The sequence below is a fragment of the Myxine glutinosa genome, chromosome 13 (genome assembly GCF_964187855.1).
Source record: "Myxine glutinosa chromosome 13, kmMyxGlut1.1, whole genome shotgun sequence".
NCBI lineage: Eukaryota > Metazoa > Chordata > Myxini > Myxiniformes > Myxinidae > Myxine > Myxine glutinosa.
Window position 1 is genome coordinate 54,134,864 of NC_136273.1, and position 19,875 is coordinate 54,154,738.

The window sequence follows — 19,875 nt, forward strand, 5'->3', positions numbered from 1 at the left end:
GCATATTTTACTAAAAGGAAATATAATAACCTTCTGTGGAATGTTTTGAGGTCCCAGCAGGTGTAGTAAGGTCGGTAGGAGGTTTCAGAAATTCCTCTGTACAATTATGATTTGAAATGCGATCGACATGGACCATGCTCCCGAATCCAGACGTGAACCGATGACGGTTCGCTAGTTTAATATCTCAATACAATCGTGATATAACATTATATTTTGATATATTATCACTATCGTATTAATTTGTGATTGGAATGATGAATGATGCTGCTTGGAATGAAAATGTAGAGATATTAAGTTTAAAGCAGAATGAGGAAATGACACAAGGGTTTCCATCCGTGACATTCGCGAATTCCCCATTTGCAGTTTCTCCATTGACTGGATATAGCAACATTAAGACTGGGTACGTTTTTTGTGCAAGTCCTTCACGAACCTGCTGTCAATGCCTGACGTTCGACGGATGGTGGCACAAGAATGTGGAATTTATTGGTTCAAAGTTTGCCATTCACCTTTTTTATTTTTACCCAAGTCATTCATGAACCGGCTGTCCATGCCTGAAGTCAAAAATATTTAATACTTACATTATTTTCTAATTGGTAACAGGTATTCCAACCCAGGTCATACTATCCTCTTCATCTAAAGTATCAAACAAGCCTGGCTACGCCGTTGTTAGACTGTCGGTCTAGTTTATTTGCAAGTAAAATGGCTGCCAGTCTACCAGTCGGCCATCTTTGATCCGATCACAAAATAAAGTTAGGTGCACGTGTATGCCATCATGTGCTGTGCTTTTGCCAAGTGTGAACAAAATCAGACTATGCATGTCTAATAAATGGTTGGGCACATGTTTAAATAATGAAATGGCTGTTATTTAAAAAATAATCTCAAAATCCCAACCCCCACTACTTCCCCTCTCCCCACCTCCTCCACTCCACTCTCTCCCCAGACAGTAGCAGAGAGAGATAGCATCCACACACAAAATAATACTGTCGCCAGCCTGATAAACATTCAAAGACAACAAAACAGGGGAAAGTTAATAAATAAAGTGGACTATAAAAACAAACAATAGAAAATGCTGGAAAATAATTATTAAATTCACAAATCCAAAAATCATCCGTCACCCTCCCCTAAACCACCAACACCACCAATGGTCCAATTCCAAGCAGCAAAGAGCAAGCAAACACACTAATCAATCATCATGCAGTCGTGTCAGAAACGCAGGTCCCCCAACAAACAGGAAAATCGTTAATACCTTGAATAAAATAAAATATAACACAACTTGTACCTCCACCCAACAACTCGCCACGTCCATCCACCTCACAAGTTCAAACAGCAATTAACATCTCCAAAAATTCTAAACCCATGGGACCAGAACTAGTTAGTATCTAACTTTCATCTCAGACATTTAGAGCTCATAACTATTAACAATGTCACTCAAATATGCAACTACTCTTGATGAAACACAATTTGAAAAATGCCATAATTTCCATACGGATTTCAACAACAAACTCCCAAATAACCCGACATCATACGGGTGATTGATACGCATATATATTTTTGTATACAAAGTCAAAGCTCGTGGAAGGACGAGAACACAGAACAGATCAGGACGCAACAGAACAGATCAGGACGCAACAGAACAAAAGGACCAGGAGAGGGAGAGAGAGAGAGAGAGAGAAGGAAGGAGAGAGAGAAGGAGTAGGTGAACACACCAGCAGCAAGGTTGAAGGATAAAATCGAGGAAGGGACAAATAAGGGCTGTGGGGGAAGAATGGGGGGGGGGGGGGAGGGACTGGGGGAGGAGAAGATGGACACAGAAGCAAACTCTTAGGAAGGAGAGAGAGAGACGGCTTGAAGGGGAGGGGATGGGGGGGTAGGAGGGGAGGGTATGGGGGGAGGGGGGGAGGGTTAACAGGGGTAGATTTCTCTCCTTTGTATACAATCCAAGATGTTGGAAAGATTAATTCGCAATGACATCAACTCTCCCACCCCCCTAGCCACCTCCCAACATGGTTTCCATCTCCACCACTACAACACTACCCTATTCTCCACACAAGCACAAATCATTCAAGAAGGCTTTAATCACAAACTCCCCCTCCAACATGCGCACACACACCACGCTGCAATAGACATCATCAACAAGGCCTCCGACATATGGTATATCAACATACTCTCATTAACAAAACACGAGTAAACCTATCTGGTTGCCAAACTCAGATCGAATACTTGACTCCCTATTTGACACCAGAATCCTCAAAGTCACACGTCAGGGCTTCATCCTCTACCCCATCATCTTTAATCTGTTTCTACAAGACATTACCACACAAACACCAGGCAGCACTCCTTCCCCATGCAGATGACCTCACAATGGCTACCCAACATTACAAAACCCAACAGGCCACCAACTCACTCCAACAACATACAAACCTTCTGGAATATTGGCTCATCTAAAAGTACATGATTTCACCATCAAACTCAACAAATCTTCGCACCACCGATAGATGCAAGTGCTCGTATCAACCTCACATTACATTACTCAAACAACCTCTCCAGCAAGACCCAGAAATCCTTGGCCTCATGAGATACACAATGCACTCAGCACATCAATAGCAGATACCAAAGTAACATTTCTCAGTGACATCGAGACCATTTTCGGACAACAATACGCATTCACGACAGCATGCAAACAAATTCATTCACACAACCATAAACTACATCCCAAGTTGGCCGCCGCCCCACATACACAACACAAAATCAACTCTCTCAAGAGAAATTACAGTGCACCTCACCAGATTGCGCTGTGGTCACCACCCATTCCTCAAAAAATATTTACACAGGATTCACCAGGCAGAAAACCCACTATACCCACACTGCAGCACAGCTCCACATTCCTCCTACTCTGCACATGCCCAATCACTCAAAACAACCAATCATTTAACGTTACTTCCACAAAAGATCTGAGAGTGACCGGTTGACGTTGCCGGATAACTTAGGTCCATTGGCTTCAGGACCATGTGACGACAAGGCGACAACTGGACTCCATCTTTCTCACCCAAGATGGAAGAAAAGGTTCTATCTTGCCAATATGGCCATAATGCCTGATTTATCAAAACCTCGCCTGCTGCTCTTGTGTCTCGTCTGTCTGCTCTCTTCAGCTTGTCATTCACCTTGGGCTACCACATGCCTGGAACAAAGCAAAGTTCACTCACATTCCTAACGCAGGTGAAAAAGCATGGATCTCTCAACTATAGGCCATATAATTTGGTACCTATTATAAGCAAAGTCATGGAATCCATTATCAATGAATGAATGAATAATTTCTCTTTTCAAATAGGCAGAGCTGTCTGTCCATCAATTTTGATTCTGGCCCGGTCATCATTTTTTATTCTGTCCTGGTCATCAACTTTGTATTTGCTGATGCTCCTCTATTAGCGATGGTTTTGAGGGTCTGCCTAATAATAAAAATATTCAACCTAACATCTGGTGCTAATTGTATAAATCGCTGATGTGCTCTAAAAGCTCAACTTCATACCTGTCTATCTGACGATTCTGACATCCTTAACTTGCATAGTCAAGATATTACTGTTAACAGAATCGATTTATCTCCTCCCCTTTCCCTGTGATGGGAAAAGGCAGCATTCAAGGCAGGCTGTGCACCACCATCTTTGCCATCTTTTGTGATCCCCAATTCTGACCCATGATCTTTATTACCCACATTAACTCTCCATAACCTATTACTCTTATTTGCTGTTTCAGTGTTGTTTTCTTTCTCCTTCCTCCCACCCTTCCTTTCTTGTTCGTTTGTTTATCCCCTTGCCAATTGTCACAATTGTTGACCCGCTAACCCTACCCGTCAATTCAACTTGCTCTTACATGTACCTCACTCTTGTAGGAAAAATTAAAAAGCAGAGATGTTGAAAAAAAAAAAAAAAAGTAGAAAAAGACAAATACCAGCTATTATTAGAAAATGAACACTTTTGTTGGACACCATTGTTGGAGAAAATGGACATTGTATTGTGGTAACATCTGCATATTGAGGTCTCATAATGTTAAATAATGTAAAGTAATAACCAGGACCTAATCTACGACTATAAATATAGGTTGTATGGCTGTAGCTATGTCAGCAATATTCACCCGTTGATTGGTCACGTCACTAACCAATTGAGTGTGCCCGTTTTTCCCTTCACTCGTCCATTGGTCACGGCACTGACCAATTGGGTGTGACTGTTTTTTTCCCCCCCCCCCAGCATCGCTATTCGTGTCTGATGCTATCGTATCTATCCGCGGCAGTAAACAACGGTCCGTCTAGGACTCTAGGTGGTGCAGCAAATCACACGCTTTCCACATCGCTCTCACAGATTACAATATTGATCATTACGGTGCAGCATCTTCATCACACACTTTCCTCACCTCGTGAGTCATCCTGGTGCTTATCATCACGGTGCTATCCTTGACTATTTTGTGTTTTTGACTCCCCGGAGACTAAGCAGCCATCTGTGTTCGGTGGGCCAACGCGAGTAATCCCTCTTGGAGGGCTGGGGTGCCTGCTAGTATCAAAAATTATGATTGTGTATTTAACCAAATCTAGGGCCATCACACGACCACGTCTTACTCTGCTGATGCGAAAATTATCATAACACATGCCAAAGTATTGAACAACTGTCACTTAATATTTGGAAGCACTTTTCATAGTCAGGGCCCTTAGGGATATTTTGGTTCAAATTCTTCCAAAAGCATCAAATTTGGCGCAGATGTTGCCCATGCCATACTCCTTCGATTTTTGATGGGCACCAAGGGCGGTATGATCCGGGGACCATACCGGTCCATCCCGCCATGTCACCTGACCTATGACGTCATAATTAGGATATGCATCCAATCACATGGCGTACTATAAGTGGTCAAAGTTCAAAATGAATCGATCGAAAAATGAAGGCAGGGATCCATTTTTAAGGTTTTCATAAAATCCAATATGGCCGCCAGGTCACATGACCTATGACGTCATATTTATGACATGTATACAATCATGTATACATGAACCCGGATCATGATCGCACAAAAATTAAACACAAGGATACGGCATTAAAAAAAAGTGGTTGTTGTTGTTTTTTGGTCCCCTTTTTGAAGCAATGTTTTACGGCCGGATGCCCTTCCTGACGCCAACCCTTTTTGCCGCCTTTAACGACAAACAGGGAATTACCAGTGAACTGGTACTCAATTAGCCGACCTCGGAAGGATGACAGGCTGAGTCAACCCCCCTGGCGTTAATTCAGCGATCGACCGGGATTCGAACCCAGGATCCTAGGATCCTAAACCGGCACCCTAGCCGCTAGCCCAACACCAGGGTTCATACAGTGGCATACAGTTCATAAAACATCAAAATCCGTACCTTTGTAATTAGACTGATGAACTGCATATGCCTGAAAATTAGGAAATAGACATGTAAATATTTCCTCTAATTGTCAAAAATAAGGTCAGAGTTCGATTACCCAACCCAGAAACATAAAATGGTGAACCTCGCGTAAATCTTGACAAAAAACTCAAAAACCGACATGTTTGACTCAAAAATGACCTTTAAGATGACCTTGAGGGTTGACCTTGACCTCGAATCATCAAAATATCATAATTGGATTCCTCGACCTCGAAAACCCCTGAAAAGTGGTATCATACATGATTCCAACCCTTTTGGTTATTTAACTGATTTTCCTCTAATCCGGGTGGCGGCCATTTAGTATTTCGCCAATATGGGGCCCCCGGGGGGGGGGGGCGCCCGTCTTGGCGCCCGTCAAAAATCGAAAGAGTATGGCATGGGCAACATCTGGGCCAAATTTGGTGCTTTTGGAAGAATTTGAACCAAACGGCCCCAAAATATCCCTAAGGGCCCTGACTATCAAGGGATGGAGAGGGGGGAAGTGCCCTGGCAATTTGTACATACAAGCTGGCCACTCTTCTCCCAGAAAGAGGATAACAGGAGTGTCATTTATCTGTGAGCTTTACCTGTGTCCAAAAATGATAAATCATTGTTTCTCTATCCACCTTGTGAATCTCTTCCTTCATCTCTCAGATACCTGAGACATTGCAATGACGCATCATTGTCCAAACGAAGTCTGTTTCATCAGTCCTGATTGGATACCTGCTCCAAGTCAGGTGATGTGATGGAGGTTTCCATTGGAAGAACAAGGGATTGTTTTGGGAATATTTGAGAGCAACTGAGAAAAGTCAAAAAAGTATGTTCCATCTTCAAAGGTGATCGCTTTCCAAGCAATGCACTTTATTGCATGGGCCACCATTTCTGAGCACAGATCTTTACCTGAGATTTAAAGATTGTCATTTTGTACAACCTTCATGGAAACGAGCTTGGTTGGAACAGTGTTAGACGACTGTTTTGATGGAATGTATTATACAGGGTTCAGAATTTGATATTCATTTTATTTACCCATAAATCCATCTTAACAGTTCTACGATAGTCAATGTAGTTGATGAGTGCCAATGGTTCTTAGGTGGTCTCTTCCGCCAAGTAGCAATTGTTTTTTGTAGGAGCAGAATAGGTGCTTTGATGTCTGTTCAAATCTGAAAACAGTTGGATTCTACTTCAAAGGTTGTACCGCAGTTTGACATTCCCATTTGAAAATGTTCCACAAGGTCAGACGTCATGAAGCTTTCCAAGGTTTAGGCACGTAGGTAGCAAAGAGGATGGGAGGTCCCATACTTAATTTGAAAAGTAATAATCAGCATACGAATATAATCAGTGTTGCCAAACTCTGCAAGATGATAGAATGTGCAACTGCTTAGAAATTACAGTCAGCATTATGAGATATAAATTTGATCAACTGTTTTAATGATTAGGTCATCCACTTGGAGAATGAAAGACTTGCAGTTAGATTCTGACCCTGGCAGAGTCATACCAAAGACGATATAAATGGTATGTGCTGCTTCCTTGCTTGATGGTCAGCATTTAAAGGAGAGAGCACGGACAACCCCCATGTGGAGGAGGAAATTCTTCCTTACTCACCCCCGCTGAGTGTGGAAAGAAAAGCGGCATTATAAAGATGGTGGCTCCGGTACCCAGAGTGGTCTGATAAGTTATGTCACACACACAAGCACATTTTACTATTCCATTCTCTCATTAATCTATTCAGATGATAAAATACAGTAAAGGTATGGTGTTGGCTTAGCGGTTAGGGTGCAGGCTTGGGATCCTAGGATCCTGGGTTTGAATCCCGGTGGATCGCTGAATTAACACCAGGGGGGTTGACTCAGCCTGTCATCCTTCCGAGGTCGGCAAATTGAGTACCAGCTTGCTGGGATGAATGATCCCGGTGTGTACCCCGGTTTAGAATAGGTACACCGTATCCCTGCGCATCGTAAGAGACGACTAGGGGTTGGCGCCAGGAAGGGCATCCGGCCATAAAAACATTGCCTCAAAAAGGGAACCATGATTGTCATGGGGGCCGCAAGGCTAACCCCCGCTGTAGTGGGGAAAATGGCCTTAAAACGATCATTCATTCATTCATTCAAAGGTGATCCAGACAAATATACTACACGGATTTAGTGACAGTGACTTTGGGACTGCAACGTCATCTTATGGTGGGGTGTTATGTCATATTGTGTTAAATGTCTGTTAAAAGTAAACTTTTACTTGATTTTGGATGCTTAGTTGGTAAAGGTTTACAAAAATTAGGGTGGCATTATTTTCGAATATGATGAGGGTACCAAATTCAAGATGGAATAGTCGTCATTAAACATAAGTTTAGTTGCCGTTGTGAAATCAGTTATGTTGACACCATATTTACGATGACAGATACCTAAACGATACTATGGGTAAGAAAGACTACATGACAGCCATTTTGAATTTCAAAATGGCTGCTGTGAAAAATTATAGGTAGCCTGTAGATGGTATGCCAAAGCAAAGACATGCATAATCGTACATTTCGAGAAGAAAACGCAAACAATTCGAATACGTCACACTAAACATTCACGCTAACATTTATTCACAATTAACAAGCATTGGATACATTATTGGCAAAAAGCAGAGTACATCTCTGTTTATAAGGTCTGTGTTTTATAGATCCCACTTACGAGTATATGCCTACTATCAGGTGTCAATCAAATAATATTTCCTGCAATGAGGGTTGCATCTCACCAGCCACCCCTGATGGGTTGACCTACCACAGCTGTATTAATGAGGAAATAATATTAGGGCAGGGCTTCTAGACCTTATAAACAGGGATGAACTGTATATTTTGTGTATATCACTATTCATTACTGTTTCATAGGGTGACACGATCTTGAACCTCAATCATAATCTCTAAATAATTGTTCATTTGTGCCTTTGTTGCTGCAGCAATAACCCAAGCAGTCGCATACCTCTGTGCATGGAATGTTGTTTTTCCACCAACTACATTTACCCTTGCATCCAAATTTGCACCCACACTTCACCAATTTAATTATTGTGCCAGGTGCTGGTGGATTCAAACATCGAGTTGTTGCATAGAAAAAAAACATTTGGGAAATGTACATGACACATCGACAGCGATGAAACGTTCTCAAAATACATTCCGTAATCACAATGTTGTTACAATGTAATTGTGTTTGTCAGGAAGCCACTGCTTTCAGTCTGTGTAACAGCCTAGATACAGATCTAAAATGTGGGTCTGGGAGACAATGTTTCACTCCAGAGTTCCAGATGACCAGTGCACTAACTCCTCACTCCACACCACCCCCTTGTATATCTTCTTTCCTACACCTGTATGTTTGTTGTCATGTTTGTTAGTTAAAAACAATTGTAATATGCCTCTCCCAAATTTATATGCAGCCATTTATCTCGAGCTACATTGCAATCGAAAATTATTCACTTGAATATCAAATAACACTTTGGACACGAGCCGAGTTTTCAAAACGGCGTTTGGTTCTCGAACAAGGCTCGATTTTGCTTAATAGCCAAGTTAACTCAAGGAACAATGTCTTCTGGGGAACAATGTCTAGCACCTGATGAGGTTCGCCTGAGACCTTTGCATTCAGTCAAGTGCACAGCCTGGTGTGCATGAGCAAGTGTGGCGTCAATGGACCATTCTGGTTCAAAGATGAGGACGGTAATGCCATGATCATCAACCCGGAGCACTACATTAAAATGCTGAATGAGTTCTGGGCTGCTCTTGGTCGTATATATTTTAGAAGGGAAGAACAATGGTTCCAGCAAGATGGGGCAACTCCTCACAACGAAAACGAGTCCTGCGAGTGGGTGACAGCCACTTGGGTGAGAGAGTGATTGGACGCGACAACATCTCCATGCTTCTCCACATTCTCCAGATTTTTATCTGTGGTGACATCTCAAAGACAAGGTGTACAAGGATCATCCTAGAAGTGTCTGAGCTGAAACAAGCAATCACATAGAAAGGTAGGTCCATACCACTTGCCGATTGTCAGCACATAATCAACAAGCGTTACGCCTAGGTCCCCCGTCGGTGAAGTGATGGAAGTTGACAAAGTGGAAGATGCAAGGTGGCCATCTTGGATTTTGACGTGGCGACCCAATTTTCAATAGCGTTCTCCCTTATGCGTAGATACACCCACACACCAGATTAGAAGTTAGCAGTTCGTTTATTTTTCAAGCTATTTCGCTCACAAGGATCAGACATATATATATATATATGGTGGCGGCCATCTTGGATTTTGACGTGGCGACCCACTTTTCAATAGCGTTCTTCCTTATGCCTAGATACACCCACACACCAGATTAGAAGTTGGTACTTCGCTTATTTTTCAAGATATTTCGCTCACAAGGTTCAGACACAAGGCAGTGTTCTGGGCCCTGTGCTTTTTCTCGTCTTCATCAATGATCTCTCTGACTCTCTTGAAAATCCACTCTATCTCTTTGCTGATGACTCCACACTCTGCCGCTCCATTCCTCATCCCTCAGATCGGCAGTCTGCAGCCTCCTCACTCTGCTGACCTGGACAAAATCACAGACTGGGCAAACAAGTGGAACATGTCTTTCAATCCTGACAAATCTCACACTCTTACGATGTCTCTCCGAAAAGACCGACTGGACAACCCTCCCATCTACTTTCTGAATAATCCTCTCCAAGAAGTTCTGTCACTCAAGCTTTTGGGTCTCACTATCTGCCATGATCTTTCCTGGGAAAACCACATTTCCAAGCTGGCCTCCAAAGCCAGTCGCCGACTGGGCATCCTCCGTCGTGCGAAGTCCTTCCTTGGCACACCTGAGCTCCTCACCACATACAAGGCTTTCATCCGCAGCTCAATGGAGTACTGCTCTCTTCTCTGGGCTGGTGCTCCTGCCTCACACCTAGCTCGACTTCACGCTGTTGAAACCAAAGCGTTCAGAATCATTGGAATCTCCCGCGATGACGCTATCTCCGAGGGCCTTTCACTTACTCACCGCAGGCAGGTTGGTGGTCTTTCCGTCTTCTACCGACTCCTCTCCGGCCTTGCTCCCCCAGCTCTCTCTGGGCTCTGTCCCCCAAATATTCCTACAGGTCGCACAAGATCTGCCTGCAACCCTCTTATGGTTAAACTGCCAAAATCAAGACTCTCTGCTCACCTTCACTCCTTCATTCCTCGTTTCTCCCACCTCTGGAACAAACTCCCTCACTCTCTTCAATCCCACTCCTCCCTCCAGGTCTTTAAAACGGCTGTTCCCCACCATCTCTTATCTTCCCCAATCCAAAACCTTGATCTTTTCTACCCCCGCTAATTTCACCCCAAATCCACTTTTTTGAGGTGCCGACCTCTTTCTTGGAAGTCCTTGGTGTCCTTGCGTTTTATACCTATCCTGCCTCCCCCCAGGCCCTCTCCCTCCCACACATCTCCCGATGTCCCTGCTCTCAAATGTTGTGTTTGTGTGCTTCCTCCCCTTCTCTCCCCATCTTGTCGACCGCTCCCCTTTTTATATACTTTGTTTGCTTGTTTGATAAATGTTAGCTCTTTCACGAGCCTCGACTCTGTACACACACAAAAAAAAGAAAAGAAAAAAAAAAGACATGTGGTGCCGGCCATCTTGGATTTTGACGTGGCGACCCAATTTTCAATAGCTTTCTTCCTTATGCCTAGATACACCCACACACCAGATTAGAAGTTGGTACTTCGCTTATTTTAAGATATTCCGCTCACAAGGTTCAGACATACATGGCGTCAGACATACATGGCGGCGGCCATCTTGGATTTTGACGTGGGTTGCACCCACACACCAAATTCGAATGCGGTCCTTCGCTTACGCACACACACGCACGCACACGCACGCACACGCACACGCACGCACACCCGCAGGGAAAACCATAGTCCCCCTTTCGCTCCGCGGTGCGACGGGGGACAACAATTTTATCTGTCGTGTTCAAATCAGTATTCCGTGCAGAGGTGGACATTTGGAAAATGTTATTGACATAGTGCCAAACTAAAGTCTTACAAGTTACGGTTTTGATATTTGGTACACAAAATGTTGCACATTCCTAAAGTTTTATGCAACTTAGTATGAAAATGTATTGGGAATTTTTTATGGGTTTGGCGTTTTTTTTTGTTGGCACGCCATGTAACTGTAAAAGGACAAACTGCCTTGCAGGCCCCACCTTTGGCATCAAAAGCTGCATCTAGGAGAGCAGTGTAGTCGTCAAAGGATGAGAGTACGCAATAGCCTGCAGCACCAATGCTCAGTCGTAACTTGCTCATTCGCTGCCAAACATGAGGTATACAACACAGCATTATAACATGCAATACCATCCTGGCTGCATCGATGCAATTGATGAAACTATTTAAAATCAAAAAAATCTCCATTTCATATTCCTGAATCAGATTAACACAGCTATAGAATCAAATTGATGAATAATCATATTTGAATCAATATATAGGAAATTAAATTCAACCAGTGACACGTGTCACCAAAGGGTTACATTCACCGCAAATATACATGCCACAGCTATTTTTATTCAACTACATGAAACAGCATATTTTGCACAAACATTTACTACACAGTTTTCTTGTTTGATATAATTTGTTGTTACTGGAAAAATAAATTGTATCTGAATAGTGATGTTGAACATAACAAAAATAACAAAAAACAAATCAAACATTTTTTAAATTGTCAAGAATGTTTTTTTTTTTTTCCTTAAACTGCCAAAAGAGTAATCTTGGAACATCCAAAAATAGAAAATGATTCTAACATGAAAAGGACTAAATCTATTGAAATAAACGCTGGTGCTTGTTTTGTCTATCGCTTTCAGTTTCTGATCTCTCATCCCTTCACACATCTTCACAAAGCTTAATGGGATACTAATTCTGCTTCAAAGGACATTCACATTCACAAAGGACATTCAACTCATGTTTTTATTCTGTTTGGCCCAATAAAAAAAAATACATCAAAGTTTTCACCATGCTGGATAACATCACAACATTCAGTGGGTGGGCCTTTATAGTTATTCTGTCAAGGGATTGATGTTGTTGTTGTTGTTGTTCTTACTGTATGGCCGTCCATCCTACAAAATTATAGAGATCCCGTCATCCATCCGCAACGAATAAAATGTACAACTCGACATTTATTCCATTCGTCTCAGTCGATAGTTCACCATGAAAGTGAAAAAGTAAATGCAAAATTTCGATAGTCGATAGTACACCATATATCTAAAAACATTACCCCAACACCAAACAAACAAACTATGGTCTTAAAAACAAAGACTGCGAGCTCCAACATTTACATCTGAGAAATAAAAGTAGAAACATTCCAAACTAGGACGGCACTTGGTAGAGCTCATATCTCCACCAGGCTGAACAGTTCACGTTTTGTATCCCAATGATAGGCCGGCTCTGGATTCGGACCTGAACCAAAATCCAATAGGATTTTTCTTGTTACCGAACCAACTTGTCCACCAAGTTTTGTCATAACCTGTCCACAACTTTTTGAAATATCATGCTATATAGAATTTTTCACCCCATCACTCAATGGTGAAGAATCACTTTCAAAAATTCTCCGATCTGGAATCAGATTCGAAACTTCACCAAAATTGAATGAATCTTTCCTCGTCACACACCCAACCTATCGTCAAAGTTTCGTCCGAATGTGTCCACAACTTTTTGACATATTGTGTTATATATATATATATATACTAGCAGAAGTACCCGGCATTGCCGGGCGGGGGAGGGGGGAGGGGAGGGGAGGGGGAGGGGAGGGGGGAGGGGGGAGGGGAGGGGAGGGGATGGGAAGGGGAGGGGAGGGGGAGGGGGAAGGGGAGGGGGAGGGAAGGGGGGGAGGGGAGGGGGAGGGGAGAATTCAGTTTGTTTGAAATAAATCACAAATATCAGATGAAAGTGACCAAAAACCTATGTGGTGTGAATGGCAATGTTCCTCGCTGAAATGTGGAAAAACTGAATTACGTGCGAACGCATAACTGTGAGATTATGGCGGCAAAGTTGGAACATCACGTGATCCTAGCAGAAGTACCCGGCATTGCCGGGTGGGGGAGGGGAGACCCGTACATTCCCAACCCGTACATTCGCCCTCTCGACTCAAGCTCGTATTTGATTCGTATTCGAAATTGAAAGGGGAAATCCTTCGTATTCGAATTCGTAAACACGAAATATGAATTAAAATTTAATTCATATCGCACAAAATCGACACAAAACACGGTCGCATAAAGGTGAAAAACCGTAATCGCTTTTCGCCCTGAATTACGTGCAAACGTGTGACGTGTGACGGGATGGAACATCACGTGATCGCTCTGAGCGAATCAGCGAACTCTGGCACCGGCTGAGATTAGCGGGTACTTCGCTGAAATGCGCTGACGTAAATATGTATAAAAAATATGGATCTCGTCAAATATGGTCTCAGCCATGTTCGTCCCAGGCTCAATGGCCATGTCTATGCCAAATATCAAGCACGTGAGGCTCTCCGTTTCGGAGTCTATCGGTAACATTACACACACACACATCTCGTTTTTTCATTTCTGTTCCTTACAATTCCATCCCTCTCTTTCACACACACACACACACACACACACACACACACACACACACACACACACACACACACACACACACACACACACACACACACACACACACACACTCAATTGTACAGTATCGGTTGTTCCTAAACTTAAATAATTTAAAGGATTGTTGTAAATGATGTTAATTTTACAACATCCCATATTCAACTTTATTTAAATTGTAAACCTCAAACATATTTCTCCACCTAAAGCAAGAACTTTAACCCGTAAGCACACACGCACACACAAACTGTGTTTTATATATATATAGATATATATATAAAATATATATATATATATACACACACATGTATATGTGTTATACACACACACACACACACACACACACACACACACACACACACACACACACACACACACACACACACACACACACACACACACACACACACACACACACACACACACACACACACACACACACACACACACACACACACACACACACACACACACACACCATTTATGCCCTATCTCTCAATGTTAAAGAATCACAAAAAAAAATTTGGATCCAGACCCAGACCCAAATATTCACCAAAAGCTCATCATTTCAACATCGTCATATACCCAACATCTCCACCACAACTCATCCGAATCTGTCCACAACATTTTGAGACATCCTGTTCATAAACAGACAAACAGAGACACAGACAGACAGACACAGCCAGGGTTGAAGACATAACCTCCATCTACTTTTGGTGGCGTAGATAACAACGTTACTAAACAGAAGATCCAATTTGAACCCCAATCCTGCATCATTATTGCAAACTTCCAAGTGAAGACCACTCAACTCAATAAATTATAGCCTCGCCAGGCAAATTATATCTGCACCCACGCTGGCCCATCCACTGCCACACTAAAAACTTCCCCTCCTTTTTACTAACTCCAACATTGCCGCAGGCTCCACAGATGTGACTGCCCTGGTGGAGAAAGCAGCTGGCCCCAGGCCTGAAAAGTGTAAGTATAATTGGAGCTGCAAAGTTCCTCCCACCCAGGTTAAGCGATGTAAGTTTTCTTGCCTTATTTGGCACAAGCCAAGCTGCTAAAGTAACAAATGAAGGAAAGCACATGTGGTGCTATGCCAGTAACTCTAAATGTCCATAATGATGGCACAAACAACTAAACAGGGTCCTTTCCAGGAACATTCAGTAACAGAAGCTACAATCAAAATCAATGGTTTTGGCTCAATCTAACTCTTTCCAAGCTAACACTGATAAGAATACACAATATTCCAAATATATTATATCATATCATCGAAGAAATGGCATGCTTTGATATTTACAAGAGGAAATTTGTTACCATTAAGCTCCATCGAGGGAATGCAAAAATTCTAAAAAGGAGTTTTAAAAACAGTTTTGCTGGTACGAAATAACCTGATGACTTTATGACACTGTGAACCAACTTGAGGGCAAGTGTCGAGCCTTGGAGGGCAAGTCTCTAGCCTTGGAGGGCAAGTCTCTAGCCTTGGAGGGCAAGTCTCTAGCCTTGGAGGGCAAGTCTCTAGCCTTGGAGGGCAAGTCTCTAGCCTTGGAGGGCAAGTCTCTAGCCTTGGAGGGCAAGTCTCTAGCCTTGGAGGGCAAGTCTCTAGCCTTGGAGGGCAAGTCTCTAGCCTTGGAGGGCAAGTCTCTAGCCTTGGAGGGCAAGTCTCTAGCCTTGGAGGGCAAGTCTCTAGCCTTTGAGGGCAAGTCTCGAGCCTTTGAGGGCAAGTCTCGAGCCTTTGAGGGCAAGTCTCTAGCCTTTGAGGGCAAGTCTCTAGCCTTTGAGGGCAAGTCTCGAACCTTTGAGGGCAAGTCTCGAACCTTGGAGGGCAAGTCTCTAGCCTTTGAGGGCAAGTCTCGAACCTTTGAGGGCAAGTCTCGAGCCTTTGAGGGCAAGTCTCTAGCCTTTGAGGGCAAGTCTCTAGCCTTTGAGGGCAAGTCTCTAGCCTTTGAGGGCAAGTCTCTAGCCTTTGAGGGCAAGTCTCTAGCCTTGGAGGGCAAGTCTCTAGCCTTGGAGGGCAAGTCTCTAGCCTTGGAGGGCAAGTCTCTAGCCTTGGAGGGCAAGTCTCTAGCCTTTGAGGGCAAGTCTCTAGCCTATTCTCAAGTCACCATCGTATTACTTCAACTCGTGTTGATTCCCACATTTACGATATCAACCTTGGAGTACAAGCTACAAAGGAATCAAGATGTACAAGGCTTCATTTCCAGCAATGTATGTTCTGAAAAGCTGTTTCACTTAAGTTTTTATTTGTCAACTTCATACAATAACATTTTTTGCTTTGTTCTCAGCAAAAAAAAATTTTGTTAAATTTATTTCTCATATATAGTGCAGCAACTTGAACAAATGTACATGAGACTAATCAAATGGTTTACAAGTAAGTAGAACCAAGGCATTCAATGTGGAACAGGTAAGGAGATTTAATAATTTACTTCTGTATATTTATTATGCACGTAAAAATGAAATGTAGAACTTGTCTTAAACTTAAATTGTTGGCCTTTAAGATCCAAATATATTTTATGTCTTCCTATTAAAAAATAAGTCATGATATAATTTACAATTACTGATGAAGCTTGAGCAGGATGTGCATGAGGTTACTGATTCGGGGTCAAGTTTCCCGCAGAAGGAATGTCAATGTTTTGAATTAGGTTTTTCACAGAAAGACACATTAGTAAGACTGGTGCTTGTTACTTGGACATGGTGTGCTGTCTGAACAGTGGCCAATCCCTTTAACCTTAGTGTTACTGGTGAACAGTATGCAACCCAGCAGATATGAGCTCTGGCACACAGAACATGTACAGTATGCATGTCCAAGGTATGTGTCGTTATTGACCAAGCCGTGCACGTCCATGATGGAAAATCGTTTACCATTTATTTTAAACGCTGTTGTAACTCAATGTTTATTCAATAATTATTTTCCAAACATCGTCAATAAGTGATTATAAACACAAGTAACAAGTACCCAGACACCAAGTTCCAAGTTCGAGTCTCAAGTAAATTTAGTCAAGTCGCAAGTCACACAATTTTGCATCTCAAATGTGACTTGGGCATGAGTTGCGGACTTTGCAGTGAACAAAGATTAAATTCCCATATAGTACATCAATGTCCCTGCATCATGCAAGTGTTTTTTTTTTGTATACTGAATCGAGGCTCGTGAAAGAGCTAACATATATTTTACAAACAAATCAACCAGACAAACAAAATATATAAAAAGCGGGAGTGGAAGACAAGATGGGGAGAGAAGGGGAAGCACACAAACATAACTTTTGAGAGCAGGGAGATGTGTGGGAGGGAGAGGGCTTGGGGGGAGGAGGCGTGGGAAGGGGGGGGGGGGGGTGTTCTAAGGTTGTTCATTTTCAAGTATACTTGCTCCCGCAAGAGCTTCTAACAGACATGGACATGAGGATAAGGACAGATACGACAAGGAGAATTGCTTTGCTATACATGTCCCTGACGGTCCCAATGTGTTCTCCTTCCAACCGAAATGGCATAACTCGGTGAAAAATTGGCGAAACATGTACCAAGCCGTGTACCAAGTTTCCGTTGAATATGTTAAAGGGTTTTGGAAAAAATGCAGAAAACCAAAGGTGGGACAGACAGACAGACAGAGAGCAAACCTATAGTCCCCTCCGGGTATGGGACTAATAAGGGAAGGCAGTGCAGACAAATACATGAAAACATCACAACTGATAACAAAAGACATTACAGAGTAATCTGGAATTGTTACAACCTATGACATCTCCAAAGCAAAACAGATATAAAGACAATGTTGATGACAGAAAAAGAAAATGTAGTTTTGACAGCAGGGTGTGTGTGGAATCTGGCATCGATTTAGTTTTAGTGCAACATAAGTACGGGGTTAAGGAAACAGACAGCTCGGTTAGTAGAATCAAACACACAGATGCTGACTGTGTTTACAGAAAATCATAGCATTCGTTTTTAGAAAGGCAGAAACAACAAGAAATGTTAGAAATAAAATGACATTTTGTGGCATAATATGGTGCTTCAATAAGAAATGTATTGAAGCAATTCCACTAGCATGATGCACATTTCAGCCCACCCACTATTTTCCTGATTCTGGCAGAAGATTTTATGAAGCTCAAAAATAAATCATGATTGGAAAAATTATCATATACTCATACAAGTACAGATACATTCAAAGAACACCTACCCCATGCCAAATAAATAAATATCCTCCAGCATGGTATCGCCGTGCAGCACATAGAGACGGTATTGGGAAGGAGAGGTGTACAATAATTGATTGATCAATTGCGTAATTAAAATCAATCAATAATGATCGGAAAATAATTTCCTAACCAATTGGCTAAGAGTGTTTCATGAACCACCAGTGTTTCAACCTGAAGCTGTAACTTTTTGAAAATTTATTCAATAAATTAATCAGAAATGAAATAATTAATTCATTTATCAATAAATAATAAATTGATTAATTCATTTATCAATAAATCAAAAATATCCTTTATAGCCACATCACTTGGTCACTGTCATGTTCAAATATCAGCTTCCTAGCTCAAAAGGTGCCTGAGATATTGCCCAGATGACAGAAAATAAGGAAGTGATTAATAACGAAAATAAATAAATAATAATCGTAAAATAATTAAATTATTAATCAATTGGCTAATAGAATACCAAAACCACCACCGTTTCAGCTGAATCTGTAATTAAAAAAATTAATCAAGTCATTAATCGAATAATTAAGATTAATCAATCTTACTATAATTCACCAAATGTCCGTCCGTCTGTCCGTTCGAAGGTACCGAAAAAACTGCTGAACTGATCGTAACGATATTTTGGGTCGGCAATCCTGGGATCTCCAGGAGTAAAATAGGCTATTTAGTTTTTTCAATTTCAGCTTTGGTCTCCAGGATTCTCAGGTTTGGACTCCCGCATAACATTCGCGTTCACATAACGTTCATTGTGACGATGTTGTTTTCCTGGGTGCCACACAAACAGCTGCACCGATCGAACTCGGTGACCTCGGACAAAGACCTTTTATAAGGACACGGGTTGAATTCCTGCTTGAGAGAATTCCAACCCCCTCGCTCCCCGCCATCACGGCCGTCTCTCCAACTCACAATCCCACGAGATATGCGGAAAGGACGACCCAAAACCAATATAAACATCATTCGTATATAAACATCATTAAAAGTAAATAATGACCTCGGCCAAAGTTCAAACGACATTTAATCTCTTCGAGAGAATTCCACATAGCTATTTGGGCGGTGAATACGCTAACAGATCGCTGTCTCCATCGATCTTGCCAAGGACGTAACACCTATCGGCTCAAAATCCTTTTATCTGTTTATTTAGTACAGTTTCACGTATCGGGAATTTGGTACATGTATAGGGAGTACATACTCAAACATAGTAGCAATTGTGAATGTGACAGCTCTTAGGCGTCTTTCGCTTGGCATCGCAGTGACGGCAAGCACCAATATGGCGGCTGTAAAATTAAAATCTGGCTTCAAGCCCCCTCACCACCCAAAGCCTTCAACCAGACATATTAACACGCTCCTCCCCCTTTATTCCCGTTCTTCAAAGCAAAGCGGTAAAAATTGTTGTATCGCCATTGTATAAGACGAGCAACGGTACCCGCCCTAAGGGCGGGGCTTCAATTGGGAGGCGCGATTTATTTTAACATCCGTTAAATATCACACGCAAATCATCAAAATCTAAAAAGTATTTTTAGAATTTCAATAAAAAAACCACATCACTGATTTGATGATTTCCGTGTGATATGATTTAACGGATGTTTATATGAATCGTTTAAAATAAAAAAAAGCCTTCAATTTCTGACATTTTGCCTTTTCATTTGGGCCTCCCAATTGAAGCCCGGCCCATAGGGCGGGTACCGTTGCTAGTAAATAAAAATATC

The 19,875-nt window shown here is 42.1% G+C and overlaps 1 protein-coding gene across 2 annotated transcripts in view; it reads right to left on the reverse strand.

Annotated features, from left to right (window-relative positions):
- LOC137438949 (protein Niban 2) overlaps nucleotides 1-19,875 on the reverse strand; it is a 163,203-nt gene that overhangs the window by 47,932 nt on the left and 95,396 nt on the right. For both annotated transcript variants that reach the window (XM_078767514.1, XM_078767515.1), the window contains exon 4: nucleotides 11,577-11,679. In XM_078767514.1, coding sequence (XP_078623640.1) covers nucleotides 11,577-11,679 — 103 coding nt within the window. The remainder of the gene's footprint in view (nucleotides 1-11,576; nucleotides 11,680-19,875) is intronic.